Below are 22,801 nucleotides of genomic sequence, written 5' to 3'. Positions count from 1 at the left end.
TTGCGGAATTCCTTACAAAAATAGTCTGTCCTACTCTAAAGCTAAGGTAACCATGGCAACAAGCACGGGTAGAGAGAGCACCGGAAAAAGGTTACATCAGTTATCGTCATGTTGTTCATGTCGACTTGTTCGAGTAAACTTGAAATTATGTTTTTGGTTTCGGGAGAAATAACAAAATCTACATGTAAAGTGCCAGACCGTCATTTCTAAGGACTGTGAGTGAAAACACTCTCCTCTGGGGCTCCTAAGTAAACCTTGATTGAGAAGAGTAGAAAGAGAGTAAGAAGAAAAACTTGTCAGTTCAGAACAGGGAACGAACTATTGATGTGGCATTTATTTGCTTTGATCGTCACATGTTTAATCAAAACAAGATAGTCTTAAAACAAGATACTGACAAAAAAGGGAGACCAGCAACATTAGTGTTACACGCAGCTAATGTAGCTCTAAAATCTGAAGGTTGCAGGTTCTAATCCCGTTCTTATCAAATGCTCTTTGTTCATCCACAAAGGATCTCTTCCTCCATGGGCCATCTAAAAAAAATTAGTCCGACTCTTTCCTCCTCGAAATCAGTAACTTTTAACAAAGTGATAAAAGGACCCGTATTTTCCACGTAAAAAAAAAAAAGGACTATCAACTCACTCACAGAAAAAGTGTTTACTTGATGTAGCGTTTTAAAATATTTTTACCAAAAATCATGTACTGGGGGGGGGGGGGGGTCCACATTGAAAATTGAAACAGGTTATTTTTTCCGTTCACACACCTAAGGTATAATATAAAAAAAGATGCTCCATACCATACACCTGTACAGGTTTACTGTCCCACTGTGACCATAAGTAGTAGTGGCTTAACGGTTTATGTATTGATCTGTTGGCCTTACTCGCTCTAAGCCAAGCAAAACACAAACGGGCAGATAGCATTGGCCAAGGGGGGACCAGATCTATTAATTGCTTTGGGTCCGATAATTGATAGCAGGAAGTGTTATTGATTGGTGCACTGAACTCTATCGGTGATGACTGTATTTATAGGGGGGATGCTCCGGGTCATTGCTTTATAATGGATTAGGTATCAAGACTCATTATTTGAGTTGTATAACTTTAGCATGAGGCGATGCATTGGCAATATGGACTGTGTCCCCCCAATACATACTGTAGATTGTACAACTGTCGGTATGCATGGAACATTGATTGTGAAAACCCAACAGGCAAGTCAATCTGGAGATGTTGTGGGAAGGGATTGCTTTATAACGGATTAGACCTCAAGACTCATTATTTGATAACGTCAGTATGAGGCAATGCGCTGGCGTTATGGACTACTCGGTTCACCCACACCCCCTGCAATGTACACTGTCCATTCATGAAACATTGATTGTATTGTATAACCCAACAGGCAAGTCAATCTGAACATGCCTGTATATGGGAGGATCCTCTGGTTATTGCTTCTATATAATAACGGACCTCAAGACTTATTTATTTGAGCTAGAGAACTTTAGTATGAGACAATGCGTTGGCGTTATTGACTAGTCAGTGCATCCCCAACCCCCCCCCCCCCCTCCAATGCCATGTACACTGTCTATGCATGGACGATTGATTGTATTATAACCCAACAGGCAAGTCAATCTGAAGAATGCCTGTGAGCTGAGACTCTAATTAGGCTGAATGTCTTGGAGGGAGGGAATCATGGTTAATAGTAGATCAGTGGGGTGTCTTTGACCATAGAAGAGGATGCCTTTATCAATGCTCTGAAACACCAGGGCTAAATTTCATAAAGCCTGTAGCCACAAAAAAAAAAGCTCAGCACAAAAAAGGATTGCTTAGCCAATAGGCCTACAGTTACCAGCCAAAAGTACCTTTAGTTTGTAATTGTGGTTACTGGTACCCCATTTCTGCTCTTTTTTCCATTATATGGAAATGAACAAAACCCTATATTTTCTAATAAAAAGATGGAAGTCCCACAACATCTTTTTTACTAAAGAGGCAATATCTTCCATATATAACACATATTGCGTCAGTCTAAAAATGTTGTATCTCCCACAAAATTGCTCCGTGCAAAAACATTGATTTTCTAGACTTTTTCAATTAAGCATATTTAGAACACATCTGTTCGGCATTGCTTATGACTGACTTCATATTGTGTTTGACGACTTGTTTTTCGCTAGTGTGCAAATCCGTCTCTAATATGCTCTTAATTACATCCCCTGTATACTTTGATTATCTAAAAGCATATGCTTTTTCTTGAATTGAATTTGGGTGTCTAAAACATGTTTGGCCATATATTGTTTGACCACTTGTTTTTTGTTAGTGTGCAATTCTCTCTTTAAAGGCAGTGGACACAACATATGTATAAAATAACTAACCTTTGAAAATTTGAGCTCAATCGGTCATCGAAGTTGCGAGATAATAATGAAAGAAAAAACCACCCCTGTCACACGAAGTTGTGTGCGTTTAGATGGTTGATTTCGAGACCTCAAGTTCTAAATCCAAGGTCTCAAAATCAAATTCGTGGAAAATTACTTCTTTCTAAAAAACTATGGCACTTCAGAGGGAGCTGTTTCTCATAATGTTTCATACTATCAACCTCTCCCCATTACTTGTCACCAAGAAAGGTTTTATGCTAATAATTATTTTGAGTAATTACCAAGTGTCCACTGCCTTTAATGTGCTCTCAGTTTCATCCCCTGTATACTATCCAACTATCTTGTTTTATAAGTTATGTTTCACTTAAATTTTCAACCCTTCGGAATATGATTGGTCATAAATACATCGTAGATGGTGCTACTTACATGTAAGTAGGCCTACTCGTATGTGTAGTACACAAACTTTATTCTCCCTCACTGCACCTACATGTACCTGCAGAGTGCAGACGCATTGTATATATTACTAAGTCATCACATGTAGCAAAGATTTTTAATTACGGTGATCTGGTGATAACAGAAAAGTGGCATGAGGGCTACTGGTCCAATTATCCCTTTCTCATTGAATGACAACCCCCAGGGAGCACAACACTGAGGAATGTCTGAGAGAAAAAATGATATGAACACAGGATATCCATTTTTCTAAACAGCAAGGTCGGTAGTGTATTCATTAAAGGATGGAAATGCTTGTTGTTACAAAAAAGAAGGAATTGATACGTGCAATGTAGGGTGTGCAACAGAGCTGAACAGAGCTGGCAACATTGCGTCTTTTAATGAGGAAGTTTTTTCGTACATCAATCAGGGAATGACAATCAACATGACAGGAAAAATGTGTCTGCAATCACGGAGATTCCCAAACTTGTTCATCAGAACATGGAAAGAACGGTTGATTTTTTGAGGAAATTTCTGCAGAAACAGGGAGAGCTGGCAGCTCTAAAAGAAGTAATTGAATGGAGAAAACCTTGCCATGTTAATTTTTAAACCTAAAAGTAAATGGTCGATTTTTCAATAAATATGTTTCATTTAAAATATTTCTTAATTTTCTGCAATTTTAACTTCATAATTTCAATATGAGTTTAATTCAAAATAAATGGGTTTTTGTTGAGAAATCTTATGTCTACTGCATACATTAATATCCTTATCCATACAAAAAAGAACTCCATGCTTTCTCTGCCCCTTTAAGAAGGTGGTTTTTCTCATTTCCAGTCACCATAAGGTACACATGACATTCTCGTTCTCCTACAGAAGCAATTTTCCAGAGAGAGAGAAGGATCAGGAGATTATGAGAAGCAAAAGCCTCCAGAGATTTTTCAATATACTCCAATCTGCCTCCTGCTCTACAGCAACAACAAAAATTGGAAGGAGAGAGGGGGGAGGCCTCGTAGTCTTTGAGTTATAGGCTTCTGTCAGGGGTCAACAACACATTGGAATTTGAATCAATATTTTTATAAACCCGGGCACTTTTGGTTCGAAAGCGGGAACTATGAGAAAATCGCGGCTGTAAATCTCTCAAGCCATCCATTATCTCTCTACTCCTTAAGACCCTATAAAATATGACACAAACGCCTTGGTTTTACATCCATCAACACTGTATACTGTTCACAGGGTGAGCATTCCCCCCATATATTATTTTCTCCATCCATCAGACAAAATTATTTTCCAGCTAGACCAGCAGGAACCAGACTACAAAAGGGCTCGTGTTTGGGGTTTTTTAATGACCGTTGGGAGCCCCCAGGCAACAAAACTAAAGCGGAAATCTGAACGAGCGATCCTGTAAGAATGGAATAAATGATAAGGTGTTTTAATGTTTTTACGTTTAATGGTTTTTATTGCGGTTGGGAAATATGGTTGATGGATTTAAGTATTGCTGGGACACACTGATCAATCATTGTGTAAGGGAAAGTGTGCAAGTACTTAATGCAGTGGTATTTTTAATCAATCTTCCATAAATTTGTATTAGTTTCATCAAATATTTATTATGTACGTACTCTTGCTGTCAAATTAACTTATTAAACAATCACATTCTCCTGAAGATGAACACAGAAGGCCATTACTACTCGAAATGTTGAGACCAAAACAGCTCTTTTCAGAGTCATTGCTTATCCCCCAAAATATTTCACACATAGTTGCTACCCAGCAAGTTTACTACTTCCTAAAAACTATTTTATCCTTTCTCAGTTCAAAATTGGTCATGTATACATTGCACTTTCTTTTAAAGAAAAGTTTCCTTATCCTACGGCCCCGCATATTTTGTGCAGCCCGATGATTCTGTTTTTGTTTACAGACCTGCAGCAAAGAGCTGTTGAGACAGATTGATAACTAAACTGAAATTTACTGACATTAAGAAATTGAGTGGACCATTTTTAAACGACTTTTGCAAAAGTGCTGTTGGTGAGGAGGTGAAATGCATGCGTACATACTTTAATTCATTCATCTTCTCCCCAGATGCAGAGTAGGTAACAGCCAAAAAAAAAGTTTCTCTTTAAGTCAGGTAAAAAGGAAACTCCTGCACCAGCTGCAATCTCGGATTGGGCAATGAGCAATTATCAACTCCGAAAGCGGCCGATAATGACTCGTTTTGTAAGAACTGCCACTTTGGGCTATATTCAATACGTCAGTGTCACTCTGAGGACTTCAACATGGACGCTACGTGTGAATAAGGGCCTTCAAGTGCATTGTATGCTCGCTTTGGTGGTTGTGTTTCCAATCAGGAAAAAAAGCTATGGTAGAACAATGTGTTGAACCCACTGTACTATTTTTCAGGGAACGATTTCCTTCAAGTAATTTTGCATAGGAAATTTTTTAGACTGAACATGTTTTGAACTTGCATAGCAAAATACTTAGACTGAATATGTTTTGTGCACACTGAATGCTTTATAGGCCCTATTTTGAGTAAACAATGATTTTTTAGTATTAACTGATAAATTGTGTGTAGCATTTTGATATGCTATACAAGTTAAACTGTTCACTGCATTTTCAACCAAAATGGTTTGAATTGAAATGTACTTGTTTTGACTCTAAATTTGTGTTGGTTTTTGATTTGAAAACAAATATTGTACAAACTGTGTTTACATAATGTACTCATGCCCAAGGTATTACTATTAGCCAGAGTGTCAACCAGGCGCCCAAGTGTCTGTTCTGAATACTGATATCCTACTTTATTTTTCATTGATTTGTAAAAGTATTGTCTCCGAATGTGTGCATTTGGAACACCTTTTTCAATTCACAACAAATGTTCACCCCTCTATCAAGATCGTGGCTGAAAACAGTGTACCAATTTCAAGTCCATTTGTGTTGGTTGTACGTATTCAATTCAGACCTGAAATGACGTCTTTCAAGGGGCAAGGCCATTTTCATTTTCCAAAAAGTACTTTGCTAAAGAAAAATTCAAATGTCAAGTGGCAATATTGAGTAGTGGCCAAAAATGCCTCTGGTGAAACTCCATTTCTAAATGCGTACTACAAAGTAATGGCACATGCACATCGACAACAACGAAACTGTGTACAGCAAAAAGCTTTTTTTATGTAGATGCAATTTCTTAAATTCATTTGTTACACAAGACAAAATACAAGGGGAGAGAGGTGTCGGTATGGAATTTCAAGGAAGCCATGGAGGCAATGGCTTTTTCTTCAAAAGTTCCCTGTAAACTTTTACAATGTTCCAGTAGGAGTGCCCTATTTCAAAATGAAAATTGCCTCCCTCTCTCAAAGATGAAATTCCTGGCCTGAGGTTGGCAATTTTGCGATGGGAGAGTTTTCAAAAAAAAAAGCAACAGCACCTCTGGCTTTAAATTAACGCGGATCAGCAAACAGATTGTGCGTATTGTTTTCTTTTTAAAGATGTCGCTGCATGACAAAATGATGTGTGAAACTGAACTTCTATTACATATTGTACACACACTGCTTTACATAATACATTACTGTAACATGGTTAAAATACGTCGCAGTGATTACATAAACACCTGACATTTCTTTTTTTTAATCAAATCTAGAATTCATACCAACCAGACAACCTTGGTGGAATATTATTACACATTCCAATTTTAATATTACACAACAACAAGGGTGTTCGTTAAAGTTCTCCCGTTGTCCATTAAAAAAAAAAAAAAAAAAAACATGTCTGTAGAAGTGCGAAGTTACTGCAGTCGTCAAAAGGAACTGTAACGGCTCATCTGCAATTAGGCGCCACTGTAACTGTGGACTCACACCCTAACTGTTATTGATATTTAGAACAGGCTTTTGCCATTACCAATCAATGAAAATCCATCTACGACTGTTTTTAATGCGTCTGTATATAGGATGGAACATCCGGAGGGGGGGATGAAGTGCGTACTGAAAATTGTTATTGAGTTTTCGTTTTCGCCAAAGGAATATCAGCTTCATTAGTTTCACATGTGTAAATATTGTTATTGCTTTATCATTGATCTGTTTTCTTTGAAATGCAAGTCCGATACTATATAATGTACTTTGATGGTTACAAGTGGAGACAATTTCATCGATTGAGAAGATCAGATGTGGAAATGGACGAGCAGAACACTGGACATGGGCACGGCTGAAACAAGACAATTTTACAGCACTTGAAAGGGAACATTACAGAATTGGTTTATGCTGACAAAACATTTGCTGGCAGTGTATAATAAGCACTTTACACGTATGTATTCCACCATTTACATTAACTGACAAACCTGTAGAAGTTTGAGATCGAACGGCCATCTGGGTCACGAGAAAATAGTGAAAAACCGATTACACATTTTGCATGACATCGATTCAAAAAAGGAAAGTAATAAAACGATCACCGAGCAATAAGCTCCAATCGGGAAATTAGTTTTTTTTATTTCTCATCAAATATGACATTTCAGATAGAAATATTTCATGGGATGTTGTTTACTATCATCATCAATTTTATGTGAATCTGTGATCCTAGAAAGACAAAAATTCTTACCAGTTCTGCAATATTTCTTTAAATTTGACTCCTTTAAAGTTTGAACAGGTGTTTTGTGGCAGGAAATTTTCCATTCCAAGCTCTCAAAGGTCTCAATGAATCTCGGAGGAATTTTCTTTTGTGTGGAAATTTGTGGGAAAAATATGAATAATTTAACTTTTGTCATGCCAATTACAGACTCGGATTTTGTGATCCTGACTACAGACCCCAGTATTGTGCAATGTTTTTAATGTTTTATTCCTAGTGCATAAAATGCAAATGTGTTAAAAAGGGAAACTCTCTCTTAAAATATGAATAATTTAACTTTTGTCATGCCAATTACAAACTCGGTTTTCTTGATCCCGACTACGGGTGCCAAATGTTGTGTAATGTTTTTGTTGTTTCTTTAATTCTGTGCATTTAATGCAAGTTTGTTAAAAGGTATTTCAAAAAAAATGTACAATAGAAAATCCTTGTGATTTATGGATTGCGTGCTTGCATGTCATTCAAATGTTCTGCAAATGCATTTCCAGCTTACATGTAAGTCTTGACAAAGTGACTGCATCAAATTCATTAAACACATAAGCTTCCCACGGACACAAATTAAAAGAGCCAGCAAATAGATTTGATTGATTGAGTCTCCGCAGAACTTTGTTTCTAATGGATTAAAAGGCTCACTCAATCAGGAACCTGCTGGAGCTACAATCCCAGCCAAAATACTTGGGCCATGCACGCATTCGCAACGTGTTTATAAACATTCTCTCCCCCGCCCCACTGCTCATTGTTGATGGCAGTGCAGACTGCGCAATGAGAGAGCCAACATTAAAAGGGGCACAGGCTCTCGGGTCGGGGGCCCAACGAGATATGGTAGGAATTGGATGGATCGCAGTCTTTCCTTACTCTGTGCATGGAGGTAGTCTGTGGGTGGTCAGGAATATTACACCACCCGCAAAAAAAAATTAATAATAATGATAATAATTAATTTGTGGTTTTGACAACACCCTTTCAATTTATAATGTAAGTTGCTAATTGAAATTACACCGTGTTATATTAAGAGAGCCCACCCAAACAAGACGTTGAAATAAAAAAGTGGAGCTCGTGCAGAAAACCCACAGCAGCATATGAATTCTTAATGGCCGCGAGACGGCGACTCGAATTCCAATCAGGGTGCCAGATCCGGAAGGGAGCACATTGATTTTTTTCTTTCGTCTTGGGCCTCGCACCAGCTCTTGTTATCCCCCTAGCTACGTCATGCATGAACAGACGCCAAGCTGCTGGCGTACCACCGTGGTGCATGATCACGCTTGTTATTGTATTAAATGCACACATGGATGGGCTTGTGATTTTCTATTTGCTCTCCCTCCCTCTCTCTCCTTTTAAATGTGTGTAAGGGATGGCTCCATGCCGTGCGCGACACTTATGAGGTGTTATATATTGCGCGGCTAATCTATAGCTGGTATTAGAAACCAATTGAGCGGGTCTAGGCTGATTATAATGTGATTAAATTTAAAAACATTAATTTAGTCATAAAGTTAATGTTTTTATAATATAGAAAGTAAGTGTGCATTAATTGTACACTCCACGTATGATTAATCTGTGGCTTATGTGCAGCATTATAAAAAATAATTGATGTTAATATCACAACGTTGAACATGATGAAATACAGGGTTTGCCCGTAGCTTATTTCAGTGACTTTCTAAGCAGGACAAATTAGCTTGTCATAATAGTAATAACAATAATAATAAAATAATAATAATATAATAATAACAATTTGGGGGGCTAATCATCCTTACTCGCAGCTAAGAGCTGAATTGCGAAGGACGCGGCTACAACATGTTCGAGAAGCAGACATGCAAGGGTGCCTTTGGCTGCCAGCCACATCAACCCATTTATGACCACGGAGCACAGCCAAGATCAAAAGATTTTTCCCGAGGGAGGAAAACCAGATGGTTTGGAAAACCCTCGTGGCACAGTAGAGAAGCAACGCACATCACACAACTCAAATATTTCCCTGGCCGGGAATCGAACCGGGGATCACCTTGGTGAGAGGCGAGCGCTTTACGCACAAGCCAACCGTGCCACCCATCATTTCATCTCTTATGTAGTTCACCAGAAACATACAGGGATGATACTCCAAATAAAACTGGAAGATTTTCAATACTGGGTTCTTCAAATGAATTTTGACTAGTCCTTGGATACTATAACTATCATTTGTCCAACTAACCACTGTTCAGGGAGAGTGCTGCCCATAAACTTCAGAAGGGAATTTAACAAATTTCATTTCAACTACAGTATGTACGTGTACCAGAAGAAGAAGTCATCTGCAGTCTAAATACATGCTACTTAAGAAGTTATCTCCGCATACTTGGGAAATGAGCTGCATGCCAAGCATTGATCATAAATTAAAAACACATTGTAAAATACTTTGACAGGTTTACAAAAGTCGGCCTCCTAGAGTAAAAAAACATGTATTGCACAACTGCATGCATGTAAGCCTACATTTGTACATGTAGGCCTATAATAATAAACTTGGCACATTTGTGTAACTGCTTTCAAACATGCCCCAAATAAAGAGATTTATGGGCTCTTGTAAATGGTCTCATTTTCTATTCTCTTTAAATGACATTCATCTTGATGGATGATGGGCTGGAGCCCAAGGTTATGTTGATTTTGAGGGTATTGTCAGACAATGTTGGGTAATACGTGGACAATGATTACTCAACAAGGAATGTGGCAATTCAATAAAACTGTGGTTGTATTTGACAAGGGATCAGCTGTGTGGTTTACAGGATGTAGCTTGGGTTTTTGTTAGGGAGCAAAGGTATTTAGAAGTTGAACAAAGGAAGTAAAAAAGGAAACACTTTTCTTTGAAACAGATCAGCTGTCTGGTTACAGAATACAGGGTGTAACTTGTGTTGTTTAGGGAGCAAATGTAGAAGTTGGTGGAAAAAAGGAAACACTTTTCTTCGAACCAAGATTACTAAGCTATGTATGAGAAAAAAGAATCAGTTGTTGCAAACAACTTACCAACCTAAAGGTCCTATGGTATTATGCAAAAAATAGTTGATGGTTAGTAGACGTTTCGACCCTAGCAGAGTCTTTCTCGATGGCTAAACATTATGTGTACAGTCAAGGAACGATTTCATCCATCACTTTTGCATTGCTGAATATTCTAACTGAACAGATTGTGTGCACACTGAAAGAGTGTATGCCAAAAATTAAGTAGCAAACAATGATTTTTTTTTAGTAGCAACTGATACAATTTCCACGTCATTTTGTAACACTATACAAGGGAAATCATTCAACTATCTTTTTTTCCCTGAATCCTTAAAAAACGCTCCATCTTGAGTTCCTGTATGCAAAGTAGTGAGCATAATTTAATTTGATTTTTTTTTGTACAGGAGGTGAAACACTGGCCAAACACATGTTTGCAGTCAGTCACTCACCAGAGCGGGGAGGCAATTTCTACTCCATTATTGAGTTACAGGTTTTGCATTGCCGTGCGAAATACCAACCAAGTTCACCTCAGACAGACCTTGTGTATCAAATCCCCCCTAGCCACAGCAGTGTGTGCTTGTTTACAACCAGACAGATTTGTCTACAGTTCCATGATTTACATGGTAAACTACACGACGCAGAATATGTTTTAGGGCTTTCGGTACCTTCCCTGGAGAGAGGACAGAAATGTCAACTGCTTTACGTGTATTTCAATTAATTTATGAAATCACAGCACAAACATCGAGTACTTGGTTTTAACACAACAAACGCGCATTTTAGCCAATGTTTTGCAATTTACAAGAGAGAGTTTTTTTTTTTAAATCACACAATTTTCAAACCATATAAATGTATCTTGCCATTTTGGTCAGGTACCTTATCCTGTAGACACATTTTCAAGTATAGTATTTTCAAAAGGGAACCAGACAACTGTTTCCTTTCAACCTCACTTTGGTTACATTGAATTAGAATAGCAGAAAAACAAGACCGCTATTTTGTGTATTAAGACCCTTATTTTTTAAAGCCAATGCGCACTTCATGTTTCAAGTACTTGCCACAACTTCAAGGGCGGACATAACCCACAATGCTTGACCCCCACCATGTTCTAACCTTTAAAAAAAAAGACTTCAAGATCACACAAAACGATAAGGAAGAAACTAAATTGACTGGTTTGGGCCGTGCACACCCGCACAATGCGCACAACCACACAATAGACAACCTGCCAAGCAGCACCTCTTATCTGATAAACTGAGTGGCGTGTTTCTGCATCCACTTCAAAAACCTGAGAACTTATCGTTCATTTCACAATCTTGCTTGTTGAAAGTGTCGGTCTGTAAATTGCCTGGTTTTAGAAATTCAATAAATCTCTAATCTGCCAATCTACAAGGTACAATAATCACTGTTAAATCTTTGCGCAAGTCCTAATTTCTTGTTGCAGTATTCAATTTGTGGAGCAGTGCGTAATCAATCAAAACCCAAGGTTTTTACACAGTATAGCCATAGATTGTGCATGTTCCATGAACTGATGAACCAACAATTGAAGTATCACTATAGGACTATATCAAGTGGGCCAGCTCTTTATGTATCTAACAATGCAAAATTGTAGCTAAAAATCCCCCAGCGTTCCCCTTTACAAAAAATAGAAATATAATAATACAGATTTAAAAATGAGTTCAGCAAGAATTTAATATTTTTTTCTTTAGAATCACTTTATGAATACACCTGACATACATGTACACTACAATTTGAATTGCAGAAACTGAAAAATATCAAATATTACAGTGTACGAATAACCAAAGAAAATTCATACTACTTCACTGGGGTTTACCAACGAACATCATTGAAGCAGTCATTAAACAAATTGTATATGACTGATATTGAACAAGTTCTTTAATACAACAAAATTTAAAACAAAACAATTCCTCATTCAATGGCAATATTGCAGGATCCAGCTGGCATCATGTAGAGGATGAAGTAGTACACTGAGACTCACAAATTCATAATATCAAAATCATGCTGCACTTTTTCGCCAACAGAGTAGGAGGAAAAAACTCCACCTCATGTCTCTCAAGAAATCAAATTAATAATAAAAAAAGTTTATTATGAATGTCGGCTTCGATATGTCAGACTTGTAATCATTGTGACAGGATCTCGAAGCTTAAGCATTATGGCAAATTCAATTAAACCATACCCGGGCTATCATTTCATCTTTCATCTGCAACTTTTTTTTTTACCGTGGATCTGGGGTAACCGTCATCAGGCTGGCAAATATTAAAACCCCGCCAGCAATTTCACTAAGAGGCACTAGCCGCACGTTGGCTGGCTTATTCTTTTGGCTCTTCATATGTGCTGCATGCGAGAGCTCATTTGCCTGTGGCGTGCAAAATTTTAAAGTGCAGACAACGTCTAATGTAATCACATTGTCCAGGGTCAACTCGTGTTTGACTCAGGGAGACTGATTTCGTTTCTTCTTTTTTTTTCTTCTTCTATTTTTTTTTGGGGGGGGGACGTCGTCAGATTTAAAATAAAATAAAAAGTGGGTGCTGTTTTGTGAACCTCATGATGATATGAAAGTATTACTACTTTTTGTAATAACTTCATCTCTGACCAAGACATCTTTTATGGCTCTAAATTTGATTTGAAGTGCAAACTTGAGAAGGTTGAAGTTTACGTGTGATTATTGTTCTTTGTCATCGCTGAGGGCTCCTACTTGGGTGGGGGATCTACAAGGATGCAGTGCAGGGCTTGCATCTCAAAATATTTGCTGGATCAGAATTTTTGTTTTTTTTACAAGATTAGAATCAGGATGAGAGAATATTTCTATACATGTACGTACTATTTGCTGCAGTGCCCTTCCTAAAGCTCACATAGAAAGTAGTTAGTTCTCCTCTTAGAACAGCTCTTAACTCTTTCAGTTCCAAGGTTGTACATTTACGATCTGTTTTATGCATTCACAAAGTGCCATTATCGTACTTACAATCTATTTTATGTACTAAAAATTTGTCATAAATAGTACAACCCATAATATATGTTATCATGAGAAAGCATAATTTATCACTCATAAAATACTTTTGACTTTGGAATGACCAAGGCAACCTAAATCGCCACGATACATTTTGTTTGGAGAGAAAGAGACCACTTACATGTATAAACTTTTTCATATACAGAATTTCAAAAAAAGGTCAATAATCTGGGCACTTTAGGTTCAAAATAAAAATTAAAAAAAACAGGCACTGAAAGAGTTCAATACACTGCAAATATTGCCATGAACCTCCAAAGAGGAAAAAGGCCTACAAATACTGAACATAATTTTAATAATACTGTAATCTACAAATGTTTACAAAAGCAAAAAATAGTTAAGGGCCCGTTGATCCTAGCAAAAAACCTTATTGCATTTATACCCTCGGTCCTTTTGGTCGGTATAGTTGTCTGCAATCAGCTAATTCTATTTTCTCTACAAATGTTTTTAATTACAATAATACCAATTTGGGAGGCTAATCATCCTCACTCGCAGCCGAGAAGCTAAATTAGGATGGAAGCAGAACAGCTTGTCCAAGCTTCAGGCATGCACCTTCCTCCACAGAACTTAACTTCTTAAACCATCACCCCTTTACCCTGCTCTAGTTTCGCCGTCTTAGTTGGACTTTTAAATGGGCCACATAATTTAATGAAAGCAGTATGTCCTGGCTCTCAGCAGAAAGAGTCTATCATTATCAAGAATCCATGTCATTCCCCAACATCTTGTAAATAAAACAGGGCGAGTTATGTAGATTGCTTCTATTCAAGGAATCCTGTAGCCCCCCCCCCCTCCCTCCCTCTCTATCACATCAGAGAAGGCAGTGATTTGCAAATACAGACGACAGCTTTAATCCTCCTCTCTCTTAAGTGTACATCACTTGGCTATTGAAAGGAGCAAGACGACTTCTATCTTGGCCAGGTTAAGCATGGAGTTAAGTGACTGCTCATTGAGGCGGTGGTACAGAATGGAGGGTGGGATGTGCAAACTGTATTAAAAGCTCTTCTCAGCAATCATGTCACTTCATTCATAATGAGGTTTTAACGACAGAGATGATGGGGGCCTTCTGGGGTTTATTAGTCTTAGGTAACTTTTCTTCATTGGAGTTGGTGTGGACACTAAAAAAACTGTATGCAGGGACAGGTTTTGAGACAAACTGTTTCAGAAATGCTCATTAGGGAACACTTTGCGGAGACACGTTTCAGAGTTCTGTAGGTTGGGTAACTTTAAATGGTTTGATTTCTGTTACAGTGCACAGTGCACTTTTTCAAGGAGGTAGCAATCAATTCAAACAAGCTTATGTAGAAAAAATAACTTGACAAGGAAAATATTGTTGTAACTTGTAACATGCTTGTGCCACGATTGTTTTAAAACGAAGCAGTACGTAGATCTTGCAATTGACGTGTACATGGAAGGTTTGGAGTGAGTTTACGTGAACAGGCAGCATTGTGCAAAATGAGCATTTATTCATTGCATCAATACAATGCCAACAGCACACCATGTTGAAATTCGTGTAGTGCTAAATATTAGAACTCACACTGAATGAGCAGTGCACTTTTTCAGGGAGACAACAATCAATTCAAACAAGCTTATATGTAGAAAAAATAATTTGATATAGGCAAAATATCATTGTAACTTGTAACATGCTTGTGCCACGATTGTTTAACGAAGCAGTAGATCTTGCAATTGACGTGTACATGGAAGGCTTGGAGTGAGTTTACGTGAACAGGCAGTAATGTGCCAAATGAGCATATTATTCATTGCGTCAATACAATGCCAACAGCACATCATGTTGAAATTCGTGTTGTGCTAAATATTAGAACTCACACTGAACTAAAGAACAAACTGATCAAATATTATTTCTAATATGCATCCTATGTATTTTTAGCAGTGGGTAGCTCAAACAATTTAAATCAAAGTAAACACACACTGTAAAAAATCAAAACATTGCTTATAAAATATGTATTTCATTATTTTGTTTCTTCGGTTAAAATCAAAAGAATAATTTGTAGCCATGGGGAATTTATCAACACACTTTACAGGAAGCATGAAGGGGCGGTTTCTTTTAGACATCAATGATCAACAATAGCAAGACTAAGAACTTGCACTGAAACACTGTATGAAAAAAACAACTGAACACAATATGATTATAAAATATTATTTCTCCCTGCAAGCCCGCCAGGAAATTCATACAAATTTAGAGACGCAGAAAATGAATGAAATGATCACGTGAAGTGTGAAATGCAATAACAATGTGTGATGGCCAGGGTCACTCAAGGGCATCGTATTGTGTGGCCGTCCGATCATGGAGACAAGAATCCTTGGGCGCTGACAATTACACAATGGGGATTTATAGATATAAAAAAAACAAAGTGTAAGCTTGGTATAATCCCATCAGAAGGCTGCCGTTAGTTAGGCCGTGTCCGAGTAGGCAGCTTTAGCTACGGCTGGGTTGCCGCGTGATCATGCAATAAAGTATAGGACATCCTTAGCAACAGCTGTAGCCGTAGCTGTAGCCATTATTAATTTGAATAAAGAAGTAGGTTGTGCGATATTTTGTTCACTCCTTAAGTTTTTTCAGTCAGCCAAAGATGGGGTCTTTAAATTATATCAGAAACGGGCCTCGAATTTCGTTCTTGAAGGGGCACATCAATTTTCCTCAGGGAACATGGGTAGGGGCATCTCTAGATACATGAGGAAAGTGTATGTACTTTGCAAAGGGCACCACAGCAAAAGCACAGGGCACCACAGCAACTGGTTGTTGTGGGTTACTTTGAGGCCTGCAAAAATGAAGCTTACTGATTCATTTGATTCAGCATGGAGACCAAGTCACAAAAACATTCCATTGTATTTTGGAAGGATTCTTCTTGAAGAGAAAAGTTGTTCTGTACTTTTAAATTTATGTGACCTGCTGTCAAAATTTTGCACCTTAGCTTTTAAATTTCTGATAAGACGCATCGGTCAAGAAACTGAGCATCAATCCTTCACACGTTTCAATCATGGCTCTCTCATTAATAAAAGATCTGTATTGAAACTTTGTAAGGACGCTTTGGGAATTTTTGTTCCTGAACTTAAAGGGCACCTCTCAGAGGAGGAGAATCTAAATTTCTACAGGGAACATTTCAAAGGGCATCAAGGCAATGACCATGGGACACGAAGACAATTAATTGTCTAGGTTACCTCCTTGAAGTAACACCAAGGAATATTCATGTGGGCTAAATTCTATTTGTTTTTAAAGTTAACGTTTTTAACTGATGTGTTCCAACATGGTGTCTGGTTCCGCCATAATGTTTGCCATATATTTCCCCCTTTCTTAATTAACTATTCATGTCATGCAGAGACCTGAGTATCGGCATGTTGACTTGTACAGGTATGTCGTATTCTCAATTCAGGATGTCCACACTTAGGGTAATTACTCTCGCATCTCACATTACAATGTCACATCTCCAATATTATTCAGCCAATTTCATACTTAAACAGTTCCCGGCTGCAAATTTACATTTTGTGTTCCTGCTCTTTCCATATTTGCCGTTTCGTGTTTCCCCGCGGCGGCAGCTATGCGCGGTTACCCAATACGACGGGGGGTGACACGGTGGTACGTGATAGGTGTAATGGTGATAGGCTTGGGATCGTGCATGCACCCGGCGGCCCCCCGAAAATGGAACTGATGAGATGAGACACAAAATCAAAATATATAACCGCGACGTTTGAGAATTGAGGTGTTCACCTAACACAGTTGCAGCAATTTTTAATCTTGCCCTACTGCTATCGGTAAACTACTTGATAGGCAACAACTGGGTATCATCACGTACCAGCAATATCCGTTCCATCATTTACAATAAATCCTCAACGAGGTTTCCAGCGTCCAAATTAAAATGGAACATCTTTGTCTCAACTTGATGGGGGATAATATTTACACACTTCAGGGCCAACCGGAAGCGGGTCAATGTAACGATATATCACTCGCGGCTTTTGAAATTAAAGTGCTGGCAAGGGCTGCGGTTTAATTTTTTTTTTTAATACTAGCCCTGTGATGAATAATCTATTGAATGCTAAATTTATAAAGTGTAAGTTATTCAAAGCGTCATGCGCGTGTGTGTTTGTTTTTTTCACGGGAAACACACTCCCTGGGTAATTCTAGTGTGGACAGGGGTGAATGGACTCCGAGGCCTAGGCTTTTTCCTAAAGATAACATTATTAATTTTTACCATGCAGCTAATAATGAGTGCAGAGCTTAGGGGACTGTACTTTGTACAATATCCATGCACGAAATGAAGTGGTTTTCAATGATTTTCAATTTAAATTTAAAAAAAACATAGGCCTACCTGGACAGATACCTCTGGAACTACAGTAGTTGGAAAAGACTTTTTGTAAAAACGTCATTGAAAATTTAATTGAAATGACAAAGATTTGTATATAGGCCCTAATATGGGTCTGATAAAAAAGAAGTAGATTTTTTCCCAATTTTGAAGTTTTATTTTAAATGTCCCTAGAAGGAATTAAATAAAAGTGAAACTGCAACAACTGATTGACATCAGTCAACCTCTAGTAGGAGGTAAGGTCATACGGGTGGACACCTAGAGGGAGAGAGGGTTGGCCCCCCACTTTAAACTCCACAGTTTCAAATCTAGAGGTCAGGTAAGAGATCACTTCTTGGAGCTAGGCATGTGGTTTGAAAATAGACCCCATATGTGCACAGGAAGAACTTCTTCCCTCTTGGTCCATGGATACACAGTGTATGTACATCAAATGAATGCCTCAAAATTTGAAAGCTTTCATCTTTCCATAACTTCAGGCTAACAAGCATACATGTATAACTTGCCAGAAACTTGGCCATTCAAATGCACGCAGAACAGGCTGTGTATGGCAGTTAACTGTACTGATGCACTGAACTATTACGGCTTACATGTGTACTGTGTATGGATTTGCCATTTGATTTGATGATGCTGCAGGCTGCTTAGTATAATACGTTATTAACAACCGTGTGAATGATGTTGACTGGTCAGACAGCAGAAAAGTTCAACTCGAGAATCAATCAACACAATTTTGTTGTATTTGTTTGCTTGTCAAGGGAACTCAGCAAACTCCAAAGGGAATATAAACACAAAGCTGGCAACAGCTACATAATATGTAGTAATTTCTACCAAACAAACATTGATATTTGTACGTGTACATTGTATAATTCGATCAGGTTAATTAAAAATGGCCAACAACTGATGGCCAACAAGCATTGCAATACGCAAATGTTTTGCTTAACAAAATACAACCTCGCAAACATCCCTCTAGTGGCACAGCAGCCAGCCCACCACCCCAAAAGGTCTTGTGTCATCCAGGCATTACTCATGCATTTCACCCACAGGGCAACCCCCCTCCATCCCCCAACAAAATTTACATTCTTGGAATCTTCAAGTCTGATTTTGTCTGGAGCCCCCCTGGGCTAGCAGCAACCTGATATTTCCTACTGCAACAGATTAGATGCTGAAGGGGTTTGTAGATTGATTTAACATGCATGGTGTTGTTTGTAAGGTCAAGATCACGGGCTTCATGGCAAAGTGTGGAGGCAAAGAAGGTGTGCATTGTTGTCAGTCCTCGCTCTTTTCCAGATTTCTTTAACACATTTTGTGTTATTAATAGATGTTGAATTTGCATTAGTAAAGATAAGTCTAATTTTACCCTTCCACCGATATGTACTGTTAAGAATCAAGATACATGTACCTGTGATTTTTTTCACAGAGCTCTGGAAAGTACAGTGCTAACACATCATTGGTGTAAAGGTTTTTAAAACCAACTTAAAATACTTTGTGTTGTTAATTCTACAAGCAACAGAACTTCTTATCTTTGAGTATCTTGAGAACCTGCAATGCATTGAGCATGGAGAAGGTATTCACAAAGGCTTTTGATGCACATCCTTGTAGCATAGTGCACAGCATGGGAATGGTCTCGATTGTTCTTCACTTTATATTGTACATGTAATTCAATACAATTTGCACACATGTTTATGAATACATATAGTTAGTCCTGTAGGCCTACTACAGGTTCATTAAAATAGGCCCTAACGTAACGTGTACACAAGCAATCCAATGATTTAAATTTAGTTGGTAGTAATTTGTAGAGCCAAGTTGGAAGTCACTTCTACGAAGATCTTGTTTTATTTTTTGAAGGTCCTGGAAAAACACCAAACAATTGCTCGTCAAAAAATAAAAGGAAACAAGTTTTTTAAGGAAATCTGAGAAGAGGTTTGGCTTGAACTAAATAGTATTGCCCTGACCGATGCCACTGTGTCCTTTGAACGAACAAAAACAAAAAAAATTCTCAATAACCAAGATGTTCTCTTTTCACAGAATGGAACTTCATCAGACACAACGATGTACGTCACCGTGTACAAACCATTCAACATAGTTTGTGTCCCACATTGATCCAGAGTAGAGGAAGATTGCACAGTGGTTTCAGCTGCCCAACCCCTTCCATTTCTTCCACCTGTATGCACACTACACACACCTTCCAAATCCCCTAGGAAAACAATCCCTATAATGAGAACTGGCCAGCACTATACACAAAATGAAAAATGCAGCTGCTATTTCTGGTACTCTCATCAAACCATACGGGCACACGTTGCTCATTTTTGCTAATCACACAGCATTGAATTGTCAAACACCATTACGAGCCCTGCGGCTATAGAATGGGACTGCCTTTGGTAGTTAAGGCCATGGGATATGCTGAGGCACGTTCCATCTCCTTGGTTCCACCACAGCTTCCACACGAACCCCATATTTCCCATACTTGCTGACTATGTTTAACCCAAAGGCACCTTGTGTGATGCCACAGGGTCTTACTACACACAGAGAGAGCCTATGTGTCACAGATACTGGATACAGGAAGACTTAGGTGTCATGAGTCAATAATGAAACACCAGTTTATACCCACTGAAATGTATTGGGTGACAAGTGTACACATAAAATCATCCCTGTATTACTGCCTCCTCCTCAGATCAAACAGCGTAGTGTATTTTTAACTGTGAGGAGTTGATACTGTATTAAGGCAATCAAATGGAATGGTTTTATACAGCAAGTCTCTTTAAAGGCACTGGACACTATTGGTAATAACTTTTACAAATTGTTAGCATAAAAACTTACTCAGTACTGAGCAATGGAGAGCTGTTGATGAAGTATAAAACATTGTGAGAAACGGCTCCCTCTGAAGTGAAAGCACACATTTGTGCAACAACCTTGGGTGTTTTTTCATTCCTTATTTTCTTGCATTTTCGATGACCAATTAAGTCAAAATTTTCACAGGTTTGTTATCTGATGCATGTTGGGATACATCAAGTGAGAATACTGGTCTTTGACAGTTACCAAAGGTGTCCAGTGCCTTTACAAACCAATTGATTGATTCGCATTAATCTGAAAATGAATTTTATCATCATTTATTTTTCTTTATAAATTATGATTGGGAAGCCAAGAACTCTGAGAAAAATGTAATCCCAGGAAAGGGAAGGAAGTTTCAGTTTAAGATGTGGCTAGGGGAAAACCCAAGAAAACTGTTCCAGGGAAAACCTATGCAATCACTGAACCAGGTAGGGACTGACTGAAAACCCAAATAGTGCTCCCTGCAGTAAATGGATTCAAACCAGGGTCAATGAGGTGGAAGGCGAGGAAAGATATGCCAACCTGACCACCCAACTCACATTATAATAATTCAGAAAAATATTTGCAACACTTATGCAATTGTAGTAAATAGTAGGAAATAGCATTTGGAGAATGCCCAACCAGTAGCTTATTATGGTGGTCACAAGTACAAATAAGACCATCATGAATACACAATATTTCCCAAGAGTCAAGAAACAAACTGGTTGTCAATGTCATTATTTTAGAGAGAAAAAGTGACCATTGAATTTTATAAAATGTTCGCACAGATGGAGTTTAATTTACCCTTCCAAAAATAAGTACTTTCACCAACTTTTCAGAAGTTTACAAATCCCAAAAAATATATATATATTAAATAGTTAGACCTAGGGCCTAGTATTTACTATTTTAATTTTTATTTATTTTATAAATTTTGTACAACTAAAAATTGTGTTTATTTGAACAAATTTGAATGACGATTATCACTATTTTTTAATATCGATTAATTAACCTTTAAAAATAGCTGCACTTACTAAATTTAATTCAAAAATTTGCAAGTTGTTTAATTTTCCAATTGAGAACTTGTTATTTTTGTTTCAATTCATTGGGTTTATGACATTCATATTCAAATTTGAAATGAAACTTCTGCCAGCCAGAGCAGAATGTTATTATAAAACTTGCCACAAACCTTTTTAACAAATTAGTTAGAAAGTTATAATAACTTATTGATATTTATTTGATTAATTAAACAGACCATGGATGAGTGTAAATGTTTCGACGTACACCAGAACAGAGTGTCTGTGTGCATGTTGCTGAAGTTACTTTTACGGTTTACACACACCGCATGCTGCACGGCATAGAACCCTTGTAAAAAGTTGTATTCGTGTGCATCTAAACATGCACACCAATTTTGAAAACTTACCAACAGTTGAGTTTCTTGACATTTTCCAAATCTGAAGAATGGGCCTTGGCCATTACTTGGCCCTCTGTAAGTTTCCCCGGCATGGTGACAGCACTTTCACAAGCAATAGCTGTTTGCAGTTCTTCAATCATACGCGGTTTCAGCAGTAATCTCTGACGGAGAGGAAAAGACGGTATATCAACAGCTAAAGCTTCTGACAGCTCTTGCCTATCCAGAGAGCAGCGCAGCGCAAGGTCCCAATGCTAAATGTACACAGTTTGGGATGGGGAGACGTGTGTGTGTGTGTGGCACCGGTGTTGGTAGGTTTTGTTGATTATCACTGCTCGACCGACCGTGCGTCGTTGACGACATGCGCTGTGTGCCTCGAACTGAGGCCGTATCCGAATTGGCGGCTACAATTACGGCTACGTCTGTTGCTGAGAGTGTGTTGCTAAGATATCCTTTACTTCAACGCATGGTGTGTGGCGAAGCGACGATCCAGCCGTAGCCGTAACTGACTAGCCGTGCATTGGGCCCGAACCATTCAAACCGCGGATGCAGCATTTTCACAACGGTTAAAGCACATGCAGTCTGGGGTAGTGATAAGTTCTCCAACTACGGGGGCGGGGACCGGGAGGAGGGTGGACAAGGGTGACAATTTCCTAGTGCTGCTTTCGTTAGTCATAACATTTACGGTGTGGGATCAAGGGCCCGCTTTAGGGCCCCGAGTAAATCTTTAGGACCCCCCTCTCTAATACTATGAGCTATCGTCTTCCGTAACGGGAGACGATAGCGGAACGAACCTCATAGTTCTAGGAGTACCCCCCTCTCATATGTTGGCCTATTTCAAGCTATGATACACATTTTTTTTTTACTATGGTTATCAAAAACACAGCTCAATAGCTTCGTATCCCAATCATCACCATACCAGCATTGTC

At 38.3% G+C, this 22,801-nt stretch overlaps 1 protein-coding gene across 3 annotated transcripts in view; it reads right to left on the bottom strand.

Moving 5' to 3' along the window:
* The window catches only part of LOC139937566 (cilia- and flagella-associated protein 410-like), an 86,379-nt gene extending 64,207 nt beyond the window's left edge, over nucleotides 1–22,172 (bottom strand). For all 3 annotated transcript variants that reach the window (XM_071932770.1, XM_071932771.1, XM_071932772.1), the window contains exon 1: nucleotides 21,885–22,172. In XM_071932770.1, coding sequence (XP_071788871.1) covers nucleotides 21,885–22,015 — 131 coding nt within the window. In that variant the 5' untranslated portion in view covers nucleotides 22,016–22,172. The remainder of the gene's footprint in view (nucleotides 1–21,884) is intronic.
* Between the last annotated feature and the right edge of the window lie 629 nt (nucleotides 22,173–22,801).

This window comes from Asterias amurensis, chromosome 5 (genome assembly GCF_032118995.1).
Source record: "Asterias amurensis chromosome 5, ASM3211899v1".
NCBI lineage: Eukaryota > Metazoa > Echinodermata > Asteroidea > Forcipulatida > Asteriidae > Asterias > Asterias amurensis.
This window is presented reverse-complemented; position numbering and strand designations above follow the sequence as displayed.